General features: G+C 39.2%; 2 protein-coding genes across 19 annotated transcripts in view; one reads left to right on the forward strand and one right to left on the reverse strand.

Annotated features, from left to right (window-relative positions):
* The window catches only part of dlg3 (discs, large homolog 3 (Drosophila)), an 80734-nt gene extending 77371 nt beyond the window's left edge, over nucleotides 1-3363 (forward strand). For all 17 annotated transcript variants that reach the window (XM_014334314.2, XM_014334310.2, XM_042221100.1 and 14 more), the window contains one exon: nucleotides 159-3363. In XM_014334314.2, coding sequence (XP_014189800.1) covers nucleotides 159-265 — 107 coding nt within the window. In that variant the 3' untranslated portion in view covers nucleotides 266-3363. The remainder of the gene's footprint in view (nucleotides 1-158) is intronic.
* tex11 (testis expressed 11) lies at nucleotides 1884-15509 on the reverse strand. 2 transcript variants are annotated; one of them, XM_014334354.2, is made up of 29 exons: nucleotides 15322-15505; nucleotides 13518-13630; nucleotides 13137-13221; nucleotides 12573-12652; nucleotides 12409-12489; nucleotides 12180-12299; nucleotides 11872-11952; nucleotides 11663-11748; nucleotides 11528-11585; nucleotides 11341-11436; nucleotides 11174-11255; nucleotides 10851-10929; nucleotides 10607-10758; nucleotides 10352-10437; nucleotides 9908-10045; nucleotides 9650-9752; nucleotides 9398-9522; nucleotides 8759-8844; nucleotides 8067-8120; nucleotides 7916-7956; nucleotides 7727-7804; nucleotides 7545-7615; nucleotides 5945-6058; nucleotides 5666-5732; nucleotides 5341-5490; nucleotides 5124-5232; nucleotides 4900-5020; nucleotides 4145-4312; nucleotides 1884-3796 (listed from the first exon to the last, which is right to left on the reverse strand). In XM_014334354.2, the coding sequence occupies exons 1-29, from the start codon at nucleotides 15347-15349 to the stop codon at nucleotides 3725-3727; spliced, it is 2724 nt and encodes a 907-aa protein (XP_014189840.1). In that variant the 5' UTR covers nucleotides 15350-15505; the 3' UTR covers nucleotides 1884-3724. The 2 variants fall into 2 exon arrangements, with proteins under 2 accessions (XP_014189840.1, XP_042076986.1); XM_042221052.1 differs by lacking the exons at nucleotides 1884-3796; nucleotides 4145-4312 and having other exon boundaries at nucleotides 4916-5020; nucleotides 5358-5490; nucleotides 15322-15509.
* Nucleotides 15510-18371: the final 2862 nt, after the last annotated feature.

An 18371-nucleotide genomic window follows, 5' to 3' on the forward strand; every position in this document is an offset into this window, starting at 1 on the left:
GTGTTTGTTTATGATTTGGCTTTTTGGCTTCATAAAACAACTGAATTGATTGATCAACAGAATAATTTCTTGATTAGGTTACTTTTTGGGGTTTTAGGGGGACTCTAGTTCTGATGCAACCAAATAACACACCTCTCTCCCTTTGTGTTTGCCTTCAGCTATTGTACAGGGTGACTCACTAGAGGAGATCTACAACAAAATCAAGCTAATCATTGAGGAGCAGTCTGGGCCCTACATCTGGATCCCCTCCTCAGAGAAACTCTGAGCTTCCTGCCGTCCTCTCTGCATCGGCACAGAGCTCCCCTCCTGCCTCCCAGAGACCCCACCCAAGCCCAAATAGCCCCTCTCCTCACCTCCTTTTTGCAGATATGTTTCATATCAAGTTTTAGTGTCATCATTATGTTACTCTCTAAATGAAAAAGAAGTCTTATCACCATTACTGTGACTGTGCACACCCCTGCATGAGTTTCTCAACAAATCCATTCAAGACTGGAAATGCCATTCCAAAGGAATTTGACAACCGCAAACAAAAGGGAAAAGGAATACATCCTTTCGTGAACTGGGACTGACTGAAGATCAGAAGGTTTTGCAGAAATCTGGAGAGGAGTTGGGATTCAAAAAGAAGTTTCAGGGGATCAGAGACAAATCATACCAAGTTGGAACACTTTGTAAATGTTCATCAAATCACATTATAAAAGACACGCAAGACAAGAAGTTGAAGACCAATAAAGGGTTTTTTTCTTTTTTTTTTCTAAAAAAGACTGGATAAATCGAGCCCTGCTGATGGTACTGTTCAAGGAGTCATCTCTCTTGTTTATAATGACTGAGGAAATTAGTAGAGGAGCCTACAAACTGATCTATTTATCACAAACCAGCTTGCTGTTTGGTCATCTGCCAGTTGTCTGTGCTGCAGCTGATAAAGACATCTTGGGAGGCAGATCAAGAAGAAGTGCGTTGTGAATCTCTACATTTATATTATGAAATCACAAAATAAATGATGAAATCCTACTGAGATTTTACTACATATTAAAAACTACACATTTTACACTTCACTAGAATTGTCAATTTGGAGGGCTGTTAGTTCCTTTTTTGTTTTGTTTTTGTTTTTTTTATTTTTTCTTGTGGGATTTTTTTTTGCTTGTGGTTTTTAGCTGCTCTGTGTAAAGGACGGGGGTAGAGAAGTGTAACTGGGCTCTCTGCAAAACACCAAACTGCCTTACATCAAATACAAATTCTGTTTTGTGACTACCTGTTGTCTGTGAGGGAGGCTGAACACAATAATGAGGAAAATCTTTCCTATTTGTGACCTCCAACTGTCAGGAGGCCTGACTTGAGTGCAATAGATTAAGAAAAGAAGAAGGAAAAAAAATTGCCTCTGTTGGCACTTTCCCTCCCCTGTATTTCAACCCTCTTCCTTTATAATTAAAGAAGAATTTGGCCAATGGATTGCAATTTGGATAACCAGAGCCTCCCAACTCATGTTGAGCAGCAGATCACCCTATTACACTCTCTGCCTTCCCAGAGGATTCTCTTCTGATTGGTCACACGGTACTGTCGTATCTGCCGCCATGATGGTGGCCTTAAAACGGGTAGAACAAGACAATAATTGTATTGGATGTCCTAAATATTAGAGTAACTATAACCTGTTTTCGATTGCCCCCCCCTCCCCCCCCCCCCCCCCCGTCCACCAACCAAAAACACTAAAGTTGGGTTTGAGAAAACCTACGCTTTGTGCATCTATAAATCGATGAATTCTTAATCTATTGTTGGCAGGTGCTGAAGCACTGTGTTGAGCTCTTGGCACGTCTGGGGGTGAGCTTGGCCAGCTCAGGAATCTTAACATACAGATACCATTTCCCCGTGACTGAACAGCCACGTTTGGGCGATTGCACAGTTGTCAAATGTGAACAAACTACTCAAAGGCACTGTTGCTTAGCTAAAGCTGTTTCCAAGTGGACAGTGTAATCCGGCTGTACTGTCTTTTTTTCTGCAAGGCTGGGAGCTTGTTCAAGGCCATCAGTTTGGTAACCTTTGAGTTTGCTTTGTGGCGTCACCAGGATTGAAATGACCTGCACCATCCTTCCATGCATATCTTGGCACTATACGTTAATGTGTGCATGTGAGAGAGCACGTCTGAAGGAGGAGTGCTGTGGCCCTTGACCCTGTGAACGCTTTTGCTTTCTTCCTCAGCTTTTTTTTTTTTTTTTTTTTGGGAAGAGTGCAAAGGGATATACTTCTTTTTTTTTTTTTCTCCTCAGAGAGCCAGACCCAAACAAGAAGTGTTAACCTAGACCCCTGGGTCCCTTGCTCTCTCCCACCCACAGAGCACCTGTACCTGCAGGCATTTTCTGAACAGGTGTGCCCACCTGCCAGGCACCACTGCTAAACCAGCTGTCATTACCTGTGTCAAAACCAGAGTTCAGGGAATTACCGAAGGGAACAGAGCCATTTATAAACTGCTTGCAGACTGTTTCAAAGGGTGTGGTAGCTGTACGATGTAAATAAGCCCCCAGCAGATCCCCCTCACCTGTGCTTCATGCATGTGTGAATCAAACTGGGACAAACATGTTTTATAGACCACAAATGTCAGGTAAGTAAAGTTTGAGCTACTCTTGAGATATAATTTCCATACAAATGTGCTGTATTGTTGGTATTTCTCTTCAAATGCCTATTGGAACACTAACTAGTCAGTTGGGAATTCAGTTCCCTCAAGTAGGGCCTGTCTACATGTGATTTCTTGTGGAACGTGTCTGGGTGTATAGATTTTAAAAAAACAATATATTGTAAAATAAAGTGATGCAGGCAGAAACCTACACAATATCACAGGAAGCAGGAGCATTGATCAGTACATTATTAGAGGTTTAGAATTGGTCCACTCTGGCGTTTAGTTGAAATACAGCTGACTGTTAACAATGTGTGTGGTATTCATACCTCAGTCAGCCATGTCAAAGCCCAAAGAACTTGATTTCATTTTACACTTTTCCATTGAGGTTGTGATAAGATGGAACCTGAATGCCTCTGTGTGTGTATAATTGACGAGGGTCTTTGTTCTGATGAGAGAAATGACGACATATATACTTTTATTTTTTTGGGTGGGGGGACAGGGTTCTTGTTTGTACTTTTGGGTGATGATATGTTTATGTTATAGCACATCTGTGCAGTAAGTGCTTGCAAACATGAACCCTTTGATTGTACAGTAGTTTCCTTCCTGTCACTGCAGGTAGTACAGCCTATCAGGACACTCGGCCTCATGGTCTTCCCTGTCCTAGTCATGAGGGAACACAGTCCTGCAACTTTTGTTTGGGTTTTATTTTGGGACTTGACAAGAGTTTATTTGTTTGAAAATAAAATATGTGACTCAGATATGATTTTAATGTGCTTTTTATTCTACTTTGGGATACAGATTGGCTTTAAAAACAACTACTGCAGTGGTAGATTTATTTAATTTATTTTTTTTTAGTTTCTGTTGGAAAAGTATAAATGGATAGGAGCTTAAAACAAATGTTCAGGTAAGAATCAGACCAGAAATGAATGTACTAGTCTACCAGAATACACCACAGTTAAAATAATTTAAAAGAACATACCAAACTGGAATTTCTGGTAAATGTTTCTCATAACATTGAGAACGTTAGGGTGTTGAAAACTGAACTGAATAAACGTAGGTAGGTTTCCCCGAAGAACAGGCGTGCACCAGGCTCCCGACAGCTGACCTATACCTGTTTGTCTATTCTTTCATGTTGACATTTTTCTTTGCTTTGTCCAATCTGTCCAGGATTTTGCTGTAGAGACCAGACATCTGTGGGTACATAAATAACAGCTGTATAACTAAGCTTTTTATACCTCTAGCAGTACAATGGAGCAGTTACTTTCATTGCTGTGTCCCAGTTTAACCTTATGAGACTGTGTTTTATTGCCATACTTTTCTCTTGACAAAGCTGCAATACTTAAAGGATCACCTCTGGTGAAGTTCCTTGAGCTAACTTCAAAACTATAATTGGTGTATTTTGATGAGCAACCCTGGAGTTGTACAATGACATGTAGATTTAATTCTGCCAAAAATCTGTATTTAACAAAGCAGCAGGATGATTTAAGCTACTATCAACCCAGTGTTTCATCCCCTTCCTTCTCTCCACCAGTCCTCTACCTGTGTCTCATAGCTCTCCTGTAGAGATCCCAGGTGGCGGACAAAGCTCATGGCCAGGCCACACCACTTCTCAGCTTCGGGGTATTGAGCCAAGCTGTACAGCAAAATCCCAGTGTTCCAAGCCTGAGTCAGCAACCACAAGGTCTCCATCTCTGGGAAGTCGTCCGGCTACGGAGAAGAGCAGGAAGATGTTCAAAAGGCCACCTGGGTTACTGTCTTGTACAAATCATTTTCAGTGGGTTGAGGCAGCAAATGCCAAGTAAACTTTCATCAAATCCTGTCCATTTGTATATTAACATTTACTTATGCTTGTAAGTCATAAAAACAGAGCATGAAACAAACTCAGTGGAGACGGTTCATTCATATTTCACAACACTTTAATCTTGTCCATTTACTTTGATCCAAAGAATTCCACAGCTTTCAAGTAATAACTCAATATGAAAGGGGAAATGTGCGCTGCCTCTAAAGCTGCATAATGTCTCAATAATTTCATGTCTCTTTCACAGCTGTAGCTCACCGGCAGTGTGACAACTTGTACAGCGCATTAACATTCAAATTGGCAGGAAGGGGTGGTGAATGGAAGCATCTGCTAATTGGAGTGCGGCTGATAGCCCATTGATAAAAAGAGGCTTCTAGAACAGCAGGCAAGCATGGAGTGGAAAAGAGGGGGTGAATTATATAGCAGGAGCATTCCTGTTGGAGGGAACAGGAGGTGGGAGCCGAGGGATGTCGGTGTGTGATTGGTGCTGACTCACTGCGGCTGCAATGATAGACAGGGCCTCCTCGTAGTAGTTCCACACCTCCTCGAGCACATGGGCCTCCACCTCTGACACGCCACTTGGGAGGGACAGCTTGATAAGGCTGTGAACACACTTGCTAAGATGAGGACACAGAAAAACAGTCAATAACCTATTCATTCAAAATCTAAAAAGAAAAAAAATGCTCATTAATGAAATGCTAAAGGTAGTGATGGTTGTGCCTGCAGTGCGCCAGGTCAGCCTGTGGTGGTTTCTTGTGCAGAAAGAGAGCAACCCTCAAGGCCTTCTTGCACAGCAGAGGGAAATAGGCTGGAGGCTCCATTGCCAAGGCTACATAAAGGAAAGACAATTAGAGCATAGAGTGAATACTGAAAACACTGATGTGTTTCTTTAGGTATTTCAGCACAGACATGATTAATAATAGAGGGTCTTTTTAACCTGCCATGGTCTCTAACATTTTGGGTTCAACACTTTCAAGCTCCAACACAGACTCCAGTATTGCCTCAACTATGGGATCATTCAGTTTAGCACGAGCTTCAAACTCATACAGCAGTAGTAGAGAGTCTGTCGGGTCCATTGGAAAGCTTCCTGTAAATTGAGAATACATTTTTATAGCTCAATTTCATGAAGTAGACTTAAAAAATTATGTCAGCTTTTTAATAACATATAACTGTGTTTAACTCTCCTTTTCTGTGTTTTAAATAGTTTACACTTTGCAAATAAAAATTGCTTTTAGTTTGAATAGTGTAGCTGCTAAATGCACCTGATGCTTTCAGGGTTTTCCACACCTCTGAACAGATCTGAATGTGCTCCAGAGTCTGAGTGAACTCCTGGAACCAGACAAACATGCAAAGCATTCTGGATTAATCATCGCCACCTAGTGTTTAGTTCCTTTTCAAAGGCAGGGGGATTCAAATTAAAACACCTACGCTAGCACCAATGATGTTGTTAGTCACCTCTCCTCTCCACTGGTCTTGGTAAATTTCCATCCATGTGGAGTGAGAGTGTGCTAAATGTAGGAGATGGGCAGTGGGTGGCACACCTGGGTAGGGTGAGAAGACTTCCTGCCGAGCTCCAAAGAAGCAGCAGCAGCCATTAGCAGACATGTCCTCTGGCCCATGAGGAGAGTGCGATCAGGTGGGCACAGCTGGGAGAACTATAGGTTCATGTAGAAACACACATGTAGCCTTAATATTTATTTATTCTTTTATTTAAAAAAGCTCTGTCATTGAGATCAAGTTCTCTTTTTCAAGAGTTTGAGACTGACAGGTAGGCACAAAGTACAGATAGACAAATAGAACTTTTAAAAATCTTCCAGTAACATCATAATCTGTTGGCTTATACTTTTGTAGTTCATTTCGTTTGTAGGCAGCAAAGACTCAGTTTTTACAGTTTGAATAAGAACACAGCACAGCCACTGTCAGAATAGACATTTAGACACAGTGAATAGACATTTAAGCACGTATGACAAAGGAACTAACACATGATACGCTACATGGACAAAAGTATTAGGCTACACCTCTTATTCACTGAATTCAATAAAGCTATGGGGTTGTTTTTTGAGGTTTGCCTGGACCTCCCAGCAGTAGTGAAGGGAAATCTTAATGCTTCTGCTTACAAAGACATTTTTGACAATTCTGCACTTCCAAATCTATGGGAAGAGGTTGGAAAAGACCCTTTTCTCTTCCAGCATAACTATTCCCAAAAGAACAAAGCCAGGTCCATTAACGTGTGGCTGGATAATTTTTGGTGTGGTAGGTCTTAGCTGCCATCATCAAACACCTTTAGGACTGAAGTAAAATGGAGACTGTGATGTCCAGCATCAGTCGTAGTTAAATGGGCAGAAACTCCAACAGACACACTCCAACATTTGCAAAAAACATTCCCAGAAGAGTGGAAGTTGCTATAGGTGCAAAGAGGGGATCAGTGGTCATAAAGCTCATGTAAGTGTAATGTGTAGGTGGGTCCATAGTTTTGTACATATAATGTAGGAAAGTATTTCTAAAATACTGTATTTAAATTCTGACTACGTTTAACCAAAAGTCAAAGTAAGTATAGCGCTTTTCTAGTCCCTAAGGACCCCAAAGCACTTTATACAACCAGTCATCCACACATTGGTGATAGCAAGCTACATTGTAGCCACAGCCACCCTGGGGCGCACTGACAGAGGCGAGGCTGCCAGACACTGGCGCCACCGGGCCCTCTGACCACCACCAGTAGGCAAAGGGTGAAGTGTCTTGCCCAAAGACACAACGACCAAGACTGTCCAAGCCAGGGTTCGAACCGGCAACCTTCCGATTACAAGGCAAACTCCCAATTCTTGAGTCACGATCGCCCGCTAGTAAGTTGAATTTCTTTTAAATAAGATCAAAATAATTGTATATGGGGTACTTTTAGGCATCAGGGCATGTATGTAAATCAGACATGAGAAAATCGCTGGCAGAAATCAAACTTTATAGATCCAAATGTAATGGTATGTATTCCATTAAAGCTAAGGTTAAGGAACACATATTATTGTGAGTGTAAACTGATACGTTTCTATTTGTAAAGCAATGTTTATTCCTGTTCAGGTGCTTTTGATCTACACCCACATAGAGCAGACATTGATTAATTCACCTGACAAAGCTAAAAAGGACACTTGCCTGGTAAGAGAGCACAAAGAAATCTCTCATTTTGTCAGGGCTGCTCTCGCACTGCAAAGCCAAGTTCCAAGCTGTAACAAGGACACACATGAGCACACAGACAAAATGAAGGTGCTGCAAGATTTTAAGTCATAGCACACCACGTTAGATTGAAGTGAAAAGAAGAGAAAGAATCTTAGCACCAATCTTTCTGAACCAGTTAGCTTCCTCTGTGCGTTGATCGACAGTCATGTGAGAGGGGTGTGAAATTGTCTGCAGAGCTGAAGTGACGGCAAAGAAAACATCCGAGGGTTATGACGCACAACACATGACACTGTAGTTGAGACACTTCCACTCACAATGCAATTAAACCCTCATGGATTTGCACTTACCCTTTTTTAGATGCGGCAGCAAGACATCCAGACTTACATCACTGCGTGGAATGAATGTAGGAAATGTAGATCTGTTGTTGTTTTTTTCAGTTAAATCAGCATCAATTTGAAATATGAAAACATTTGGTATTTTCCCTCTTTCTCGCCTCACCTTATTTCATCACTCAATTTTTCTATTGTGGAGAGAACAAGCCGAACCAAACACCTAAAAAGATGAATGAAGAAATTGGTGTTGACCTCCTTTCTTTCACCTACTAACTGTATTATACAGAGACATACTTTCAGTGAAAATGTGAGGGAATATAGGTCAGTGGATCATAGAGGTGTGTGGAAAACTAAGAGACTAAATACAATCTCTGAGCCACCTCTACTAAATGTGTGACGCAGTACCATCATGACCCAATTCGAGATTTAAACATGAGTCATTATTTTCAGATCTCAAAAACCAAACATGATATCCATTAGCAAAGTTAGATATTAGCATCAAATTTATACGTATCTAAGACTGCATCCAAATCAAGACAATAAGAATGCAAACACATAATAAAAAAAAACGCAATTATTCACAAGTGCAAGCTTTATTATTATTTTTTTAAGTTACCATGAATATTAACTCGGGGTTTCAAATTATTAAAGTACCAAATTAAAATGTTCTTTGTGCTCATGATGAGTGTATGTAACTGTATGTTTATTTAATAACAGCCTTATGTGTAAGGCTCTGTACTCAATCTGTTTTTGGCTACATACTGTCACATCATATCATTCATGTTAGATACCATTTTAATAAAAGTGAGGTTAAAATGTTGCTTCTTTTTTTTAGGTTATACTTAAGTTTTCACATACCTCAGAGCAACCAGAACCTGTGCTTGATCTTTGGAGTGTTCACACAAAATCTCCAGTGCTTTCATGGCGGTTTCCTGTTGTCCATTCTGTCACAGAGTTAGAAACTTTCTCATCACCATTAATGTCACCCACCACCAATACTTATCGATGCGCATCAGAATCACATAGTACACTAAAGAAAATTCAAGCTGATTTAATAACTGAAACTATTGATTATAATAGCTGGGGAAAGTTACTGTCACACCTCTTTTTGTATAATAGTATAAAGTATGTAACTATTGAGGAAGGACTGCAGTATAAGTCTACATGAACAAGAGTTGAAAAATATTTAAGCTTTATCTTTGATCCCAGCTGGCTTGGACATTTTCCTGGAAAGGTTTAACATGCTCGATCATCTTCTCAGTGATGCTATTCTTCTCAGCCCCTTCTGCACAGGAACCAGTATGAGTTCAGTGACAAGGACATAATCCCTCATCAACTTCCCACTCACAAAAACTGCCAGTTTCTGTCCAAGCTGCAAATAGCACTGATGAGGCGCTATATCATCATAAGACTGGGAAATGTAATAATAACTCAATCAGACCTAAACTGAAGGACTGGTGTACAGAAACGAGCAATGAGTCCTGTGATAAATTCTACCTCCAGAGCAATCTGAGCAGCCAGACTCAGGAGATTGGAAGCAGCATCCTCCGACACCAGCAGTCTGTCCTCACAGGCTACAGGATTCTTGGACAGACGTCCCATTGCATGCAATGCACCTGAGGCTAGCAAAAAATAAATAAATCAGCCACATCATCAAAAATAATATGGTGAAAATATTGCTGTTATTATGGCAACACTAGTATGATTTATAAAGCGCCCCAGTCCCAGTAAGTAATCTTTTTTAGGTACCTTTCTCTGCCTCATTCTCCTGCACAGCCACCTTGTATACGCTAAACTGAGTAAAAATGTTGTCTGGATCACATCTCTGTGCTTCCTTAATTGCTTCTTTGGCCTTACAAAAATTAAGATTTTTAATACAGATGAAAACATATTTGCATGCAGTAACTAAAAACAAATTATGCCAGGGACACCTTCAGTTGTCACTAGTGACATATAAATACTGGTGTTCTTAAAATTACCAACTACAGCAACCTCAAGTTCTCTTACCTTTTCCAGTTGCTTAAGTTTTAGGAAGCAGGAAGCTCTGTTTCTTTGCAGTTTGGCTAAGTTGGGCTCCATTTGACCTCCCTTGAAGAGACTTAAGGAGTAGTTATACCACTGAAGAGCCTCAGAATAGCTTCCAGCCTGGAAACACAAAGTTAAACTTTTGTCCATGTGAAAAGTAAAGCTCTACACTGAACCTATGCTAAATAAACTACTTACCGGTACTAATGGTGGAAATTCAGAAAACAAGAACTAACACTATAGGAAAACTTCTAACACACACATGCTGTTTTATAAGGAAACATCAAACAATACCTAACAAGGGTTAGGTGGACCTTTTTGTGGCCACCTGCCTTTTTGTTGTGAAGCAACACTGCAGATTGTGAACATGCTTATAAGTATGCACGTCTGTATGGACTCTAAAATGCATTGTGAATAGATGTGTACCTCAAAGTACTTGGATGCTTTATCCCACAGCAAGACATGGAGACTTGTAAGAGCCTGTGGGGTCAGCTGTTTGCCTGTACAGTGGCCTATGTGGGTGTAAAAAAATTATCATACTAATACAGTAGCACATTTAAAGTACTATTCATTCTTTTTAATACTATACGCAGTGATAAATATATAGTATTTGTCATGCAATTTAGTTTTTTTCTGTCTTAATTTAGATTTATTATAGTACTGATAGCAAAAATAAAGTACCAGTGATAACATCCTCAATCTTCTGTTTGCCCAGCAGCTCTTTGCCTCTCTGCAGCAGCAGCTCAATGTGCAAGACAAGAGCAGTTCCCAGGTCAGGGGATGTCTCAAAGTGCTGACACACACTTTTCAAATACTCAAAAGCCAGCGCTTCTCTAGAAAAATAACAGACATATTCAGATCGATAAAATATGCCTGAGACTTAAAAAAAGATGCTTCTTTCTGTATTATATATTTCTATTTTTACCTCTTTTCAGAGATTAATAGTTTCACTGTGCTTAGGCACAGCTCAAGAGAAACTTCTGATTCCAGCATCTCATTAAGTCCTGAAAATGAATTTTTAAAAATGCTTTTTAATGTGTATTTGTAACTCTGCTGAAGTCATCTACAGAGACATATTAACTCTTTCCAAGGCTCTCAGTATAAGTATCTATTGCTACTGTAGTCAGAACAGCTCTAAGAGAACACCTAACCCACAGTTTTATCACTTTGGAGACTAACAACCCACTGCAGCACCAAACAAATTCTGTCTAAATAACTCAATATGTTCTGGTTGTGGTATCAACTAACCTGCTCTGAAGTCACTGTCTGATGACTCACATCTCAGGAGTATTTTGATCTTTAAGTACAGTCCATATGTGCTCACGCATTCCTGTCAAATTACACAATTAGCTGAAAAGCTGAAGATTCCTCTGCTTATATAAATAACAATCTAAAAATGATTCCTAATGTTTTACCTTGTTTGCTAAGCTAACAGCGTTGACCGCCTTCTCTGCAAACTTCTCACAGTCCCACTCCAAATAAACAGTGGCGAGGAGCCGCAAAGCCTTGGCCTATTGTAGGGAAATTAACATAACTTTTATTACAATTGTAATTCTAAATGACAGTCATGTTTGTATGAAAGTTTATATTGTACTGTCTTACCAAAACTTCAGATCCAGGGCCATATTTCATATTCATTTTCCCGATATCGTAGCTTTGACTGAAACGGAAACATTTCTCTTCGATTGCAACCTTTATCAACATTTTTTCTTGGGAAAATGAACATTAGAATATTACCTCAACCAAAAAGCAGTGTCTTCATACTTCCTCACATTGTAAGCATCTATTCCAAAGTTGTAGCACATTAGGGAGAGGTACGCAGTCTGTATTGAGAAAGTATAATCACAGTTAACATCCCCCACACATCCCATAACAATATGTAGTGTAAAAGTGAAAAATCAATATATAGTGTTGTTATAATAGCAACAGATGGCCTTTTTTCTTACATCCTTTGGTAGTCGCAGCAACATGTCTTTACAACGCTGAATGTAGGCCACAGCCTCTTTGTTATTGCCTTGAGTTATGGCCTGTAAAGGAGAACAGATCTGAACTTATAATTAAATGTCAGCAAACAATATAATACTCCCTATTAGCTGTCAGAAATTTACCCCTCTCATTGTTTCTCAGTTCACATTTTAGCTGTCTCACACTTCACACTGCAAGTCTGTCAGAATGGCACTTCCTAAGCTGCCAAATATCACAAGAACAAATATTCACATCGAAGGTGTCGAACATCACATGCGCCACAGCTCACCGATTCTGCTTGGTATGAGAGAATTCGAAGTAGATCCTTCTCCACATCCTCCTTGGATGAACTGATGTCAGCTGTGCCATTGCCTCTGGACATCAGTTGGCTGTAGAGGATTTCAAGGCTCTGGGGATATTAGATTCTGAGTCATTTCTAAAAACATGGTATTTGTGTTTGCTTCAAAACCTACACAGAATTAAGAGACTATCAGTATGAGTGTTATTTTCTTCTTCACCTTGACAGCAAGGCTTAAGTATTTATCTGCCATCTGGGGATTTTTGCAGTCCAGCCAGGTTCTCCCTGTTTTGCTGGCCATCTGTAAAGATTAGACACTGACAAACATGCCTTGTCCTCCTGAAACATTGGGCACTCACAGAGGCTGCCTTCAGTACTGCTTACCAGAATCTGCTTGCGAATGGTGCCCTCTGTTGGGTTCTCAGGCTCACAGCAGTACAACAGACTGCATGCAACATGACGCACTGTAAGCATAGTGAGAGTATTTGAATGTGAGGAGAGAAGATCCCAAAATACTACCACTGTAATAAAGCATAGAAAAATGCACAGTGGAACACAATCAGTCTTGGACTGGCCTCCTCAGAGTCCAGACCTCAATATTATTAAAGTCAAAATGGGATCAAAGTGGGATCATCTTGACAGAGAACTGAAAAAAGGCAGCCAACTTCCAAAGAAGAGCTTTGAATCTCCTTCAACAAGCCTGGAGAACTATTCCTGAAGACTACTTAAAGAAATTACAAGAAACCTTTAAAATTTAGGATGGGTTGAACAATAAAGGTGCTCATACCAAATATTAACTTTGAAACTTGTTAGAATAGTACAGACTGTGTTTTTGTCTTATATATTTCCATGCACATTTGTATGTTTAAATGCATTTCTGTATATATTTCCTATTTTCCTAGCAAAATAAGAAAAATAAGGGGTGGAACAATACAAATACAAATTTACCTTGGGCTTTTTGAATTGTACTTATTGTGACACCCACATTCTTAGTAACTCCCCAGTTCCACAGCTTGATGGCACACTCCTCCAGCTGTAAACAAGACAACAACAAAAAATTATGCCAGCTTCTTGTATATGAGTATTAACAATATTACATTAAATTAAAGTCTTTAAACTTCAGGAAACCATTGCAACAGTCATATAACTTGTAGTAGGTTAGATTAATTCAGCAACAAGAATATTAGCGGTGTAAAAAAATTCTTCCATAAGTATTTGTTAATTCTTCATTTTATTTTATTTTTTGAGGGGTTTTATAGTTATACTATAACTTTACATCACTACTGACTTGTGGCGTATAGTTAAACAAGTTGGCATGTTTTTGTCTACCTGCGGATCTGGTATTTTGGGCATAGCCTCAAGTCCAGGGACTTCAGAGAAGAGCTTCTCTATCACTTCATCATAATCTGTTAGCTGCTTTTGCAGCAGGAGCTCAGTAAGACCTGTGCGTTAAAAAAAAGTCAACAAAAACAGACGTTGACAGGACACAAACAGGATAACAGTGGACATGTTGTCTTCTGAAGTGAAAAGTGACATCTGATTTTTCATGCAATAAGAATATCCGAATTTTCTACACTACAAAGAAAACCAGATACTGTTTGTGCAAGACAATAAAGTGTGGGACATGAAGAGCACCCCACTTTCTTATTCTTTTGTTTAAGTTAAAAATCTGTCCAGTTTGACTACATTAATGTCCTTTCTCATTTCAAAAATAATTCAGATATTCTCTTGTGTCTTAATGTTAGGCTATTAGCACTGAAATATTAAGCCAATTATTAATGATTGTTCATCTTTTAAGGTAGAATATAATCTAAAATGAAGTATGAGTCATACATCCCAAATTAGGTTAATTAGTTGCCATTTTAAAAAAGTATTCATTTACATATTAGCAAGTTAGGGGGCTAGCTTGTTATAATAATGTAAAATATAACAATAATTCACTGTGGCTGGTGACCAAGATAACATGAGCAGTTTAGTGGATAACATGAACCCCAGTTTTATGCCTCTAATCATCTGTATTATCAGGCTGCACACAATGTATAAAAAGTCTATAACAAAGCAGTTTCTTTAAAAATTCTAAGACCCTGTTTGAAATACACATAAGGTCTTCAAGTACCCTTTTAACCCGTTGAATAAAGTGAATGTACTCTCCATTAAAAACTGCTTTAAAAGTTTCAAATTGTTACCCAGGTTGTCACGGTTCTGGGTCCGTTGGACCCAGTATTTTGAGTTTATTATATTTCGGTTTAATTCTGCTTCATGGATTGTTTTCTTATTCTCGTAGTGATGATGATGATTATTATTAGTTTCTTGTTTCTGTTATCCGTGCTTAAGGATTTGTTCTCAGTTATATCTCATGTTTAGTATAGTTCAGTTCCATGTGTCATTTTCTGTCTCTCTGTGTTGAGTCCTTGTCTCTGAGTAGTAATTCATGTTTCCTGTTTTATTGTGAAAGTCTTTGTCTTATGTTAGTGTGTGCAGCTTGGTTCCCCCAGTCTTGTTAACCCTGATCTCTCCCAGCTGTGTCTCCCTCCTGTTGCCCATTCGCTGATTACCACCCTGTGTATATTAGCCCTGTGTTTTCCTGTGCTCAGTGTCGTGTCGTACCCTCAGAATTATGCCTGTGTGTTCAGTTCTCAGTGTCATTGTTCAGTTCACGTTGTCGTTTATCACCAGCAATAAAGCTAAGGTTCTCAGTTTCAATTCAGTCTCAGAGTCTCGCATTTGGATCCTCCTCTCCATCCGCCTGCACACAGAGCCCTGACACAGGTGTAGATTTGTACTTACAAATGTAGATGGCAGCCTGCTGGCTAACGTTTTCTTGCTATAGTCCCAACAGCAGTAAGTTTTAATAATACAACTTTTGGGATTTTCAGACTTTGCCTGTTTAGTTCCCTTTATCTTTTAGAAAAATAACTATTACTTCCATGGCCTGAGTAACATTTAGCTAATATACCAGAGGCACAAAACTGTTAGCGTCGAGATAATAGACTCAACTTAACAATTTGTGAATTAGCTAGGTTGGAAGCTAAATTAACAACTAAGCTCCAGCTCCAGTTGGTACCCAATATGGTTTCGAAAAAACACTTTAATAAATAAATAGGTGGGTCAAGAGAAAGAGTCGGTTACTCACTTTTCACAGTTGAGGTAAGTTCCTCCATGTCTAACTTTTCGTGGAATAAAAATATCTGTCAGGCTAGGTGCTAGCAGCTAGCTCCTCACTGAAATGTTGGCATTTGATTGACAGCGATCACAAAAGCCCGCGAAAAAGAGAGCGAGGTTATCAAAACAACTGAAAATAGCTATTACTCCAATCCGGTTGTTCAGTGATGACACGACGAATCCTACTTCTGGGTCTAAAGTAGTCTGCGTTTAATATGGCTTTTGTGTTGTTAACATGTTTAATGTTATGTATTTTCTTCTATTTGATCTCAAAAAGCTCCTAAAACAGTCAGTGATCCCTGTTGACCGCAGGTCCATATATCAAACGATCACTATGGCATTACTGAGAGTTGAAAAACTGTCTAAAGTCTTTCATCTTTAATAAAATGATCAGCGTTCTGCTCTACCAGGTGTAACAATTGAGTTTAACATCCAGGCATCCATGAAAACGGAATTTATGACATTTAACGGAGTTAGAAGTTAGCAGGGAGTTAGCTCGCTAGCTTCTATCTAAATACAATATAGCATGTCCTGACTGCGGGGTTTTGGAAACAAATTAAAACGTACAGCTCTGCTTATCACTTCCAGACATAAATGAAGACAGAAAACTAAACAGCAGTGACGTTTGTAGGGTTACTGAAGTTGGCTAGCTGGTATATAATGATGTGCTACGTGACCGCTAGCGACACAGCTATGTTAGCATAATATAAACAAGCTAACTTTTTTTCCACTCGATAAAAGTTAACGTGAGTGTTCTCGGTGGTCAGGAACAAATGTAATCGCATGGCAGGATGCTGTAAAAGGACCAAACTTCAGCCAGGAGAACAACTGAGATAATCCATCCACAATACGAGGTTAGTCATTCATATACTGCTGCATGGGCTGGGCTGTAGTTACATCCTAAGGTTTTAAAAACTGAGCTTAAATAAATGATTAGCGGTAATAAAAGCCGAGGGAGGTCAACAGTGATCACTGACTGTTTTAGGAGCTTTTTGAGATCAAATAGAAGAAAATACATAACATTAAACATGTTAACAACACAAAAGCCATATTAAACGCAGACTACTTTAGACCCGGAAGTAGGATTCGTCGGTCATCACTGAACAACCGGATTGGAGTAATAGCTATTTTCAGTTGTTTTGATAACCTCGCTCTCTTTTTCGCGGGCTTTTGTGATCGCTGTCAATCAAATGCCAACATTTCAGTGAGGAGCTAGCTGCTAGCACCTAGCCTGACAGATATTTTTATTCCACGAAAAGTTAGACATGGAGGAACTTACCTCAACTGTGAAAAGTGAGTAACCGACTCTCTCTTGACCCACCTATTTATTTATTAAAGTGTTTTTTCGAAACCATATTGGGTACCAACTGGAGCTGGAGCTTAGTTGTTAATTTAGCTTCCAACCTAGCTAATTCACAAATTGTTAAGTTGAGTCTATTATCTCGACGCTAACAGTTTTGTGCCTCTGGTATATTAGCTAAATGTTACTCAGGCCATGGAAGTAATAGTTATTTTTCTAAAAGATAAAGGGAACTAAACAGGCAAAGTCTGAAAATCCCAAAAGTTGTATTATTAAAACTTACTGCTGTTGGGACTATAGCAAGAAAACGTTAGCCAGCAGGCTGCCATCTACATTTGTAAGTACAAATCTACACCTGTGTCAGGGCTCTGTGTGCAGGCGGATGGAGAGGAGGATCCAAATGCGAGACTCTGAGACTGAATTGAAACTGAGAACCTTAGCTTTATTGCTGGTGATAAACACAACGTGAACTGAACAATGACACTGAGAACTGAACACACAGGCATAATTCTGAGGGTACGACACGACACTGAGCACAGGAAAACACAGGGCTAATATACACAGGGTGGTAATCAGCGAATGGGCAACAGGAGGGAGACACAGCTGGGAGAGATCAGGGTTAACGAGACGGGGGGAACCAAGCTGCACACACTAACATAAGACAAAGACTTTCACAATAAAACAGGAAACATGAATTACTACTCAGAGACAAGGACTCAACACAGAGAGACAGAAAATGACACATGGAACTGAACTATTTAAACATGAGATATAACTGAGAACAAATCCTTAAGCACGGATAAACAGAAACAAGAAACTAATAATAATCATCATCACTACGAGAATAAGAAAACAATCCATGAAGCAGAATTAAACCGAAATATAATAAACTCAAAATACTGGGTCCAACGGACCCAGAACCGTGACAATTAACATGATTGAAACTCAAAACAGTGTTTTGTGGAGCATCAAACTTCCTGTATTAACTGGGTTAATACTTGAAGACCTTATGTGTATTTCAAACAGGGTCTTAGAATTTTTAAAGAAACTGCTTTGTTATAGACTTTTTATACATTTTGTGCAGCCTGATAATACAGATGATTAGAGGCATAAAACTGGGGTTCATGTTATCCACTAAACTGCTCATGTTATCTTGGTCACCGGCCACAGTGAATTATTGTTATATTTTACATTATTATAACAAGCTAGCCCCCTAACTTGCTAATATGTAAATGAATACTTTTTTAAAATGGCAACTAATTAACCTAATTTGGGATGTATGACTCATACTTCATTTTAGATTATATTCTACCTTAAAAGATGAACAATCATTAATAAGTGGCTTAATATTTCAGTGCTATAATAGCCTAACATTAGAGACACAAGAGAATATCTGAATTATTTCTTGAAATGAGAATGACATTAATGTAGTCAAACTGGATTTTGAGACAGATTTTTAACTTAAACAAAAGAATAAGAAAGTGGGGTGCTCTCCATGTCACACACTTTATTGTCTTGCACAAACAGTATCTGGTTTTCTTTATAGTGTAGAAAATTCAGATATTCTTATTGCATGAAAAATCAGATGTCACTTTTCACTTCAGAAGACAACATGTCCACTGTTATCCTGTTTGTGTCCTGTCAACGTCTGTTTTTGTTGACTTTTTTTTAACGCACAGGTCTTACTGAGCTCCTGCTGCAAAAGCAGCTAACAGATTATT

The sequence above is a fragment of the Haplochromis burtoni genome, unplaced genomic scaffold (genome assembly GCF_018398535.1).
Source record: "Haplochromis burtoni strain Fernald_Lab_line unplaced genomic scaffold, NCSU_Asbu1 Contig_4, whole genome shotgun sequence".
NCBI classification, from domain to species: domain Eukaryota; kingdom Metazoa; phylum Chordata; class Actinopteri; order Cichliformes; family Cichlidae; genus Haplochromis; species Haplochromis burtoni.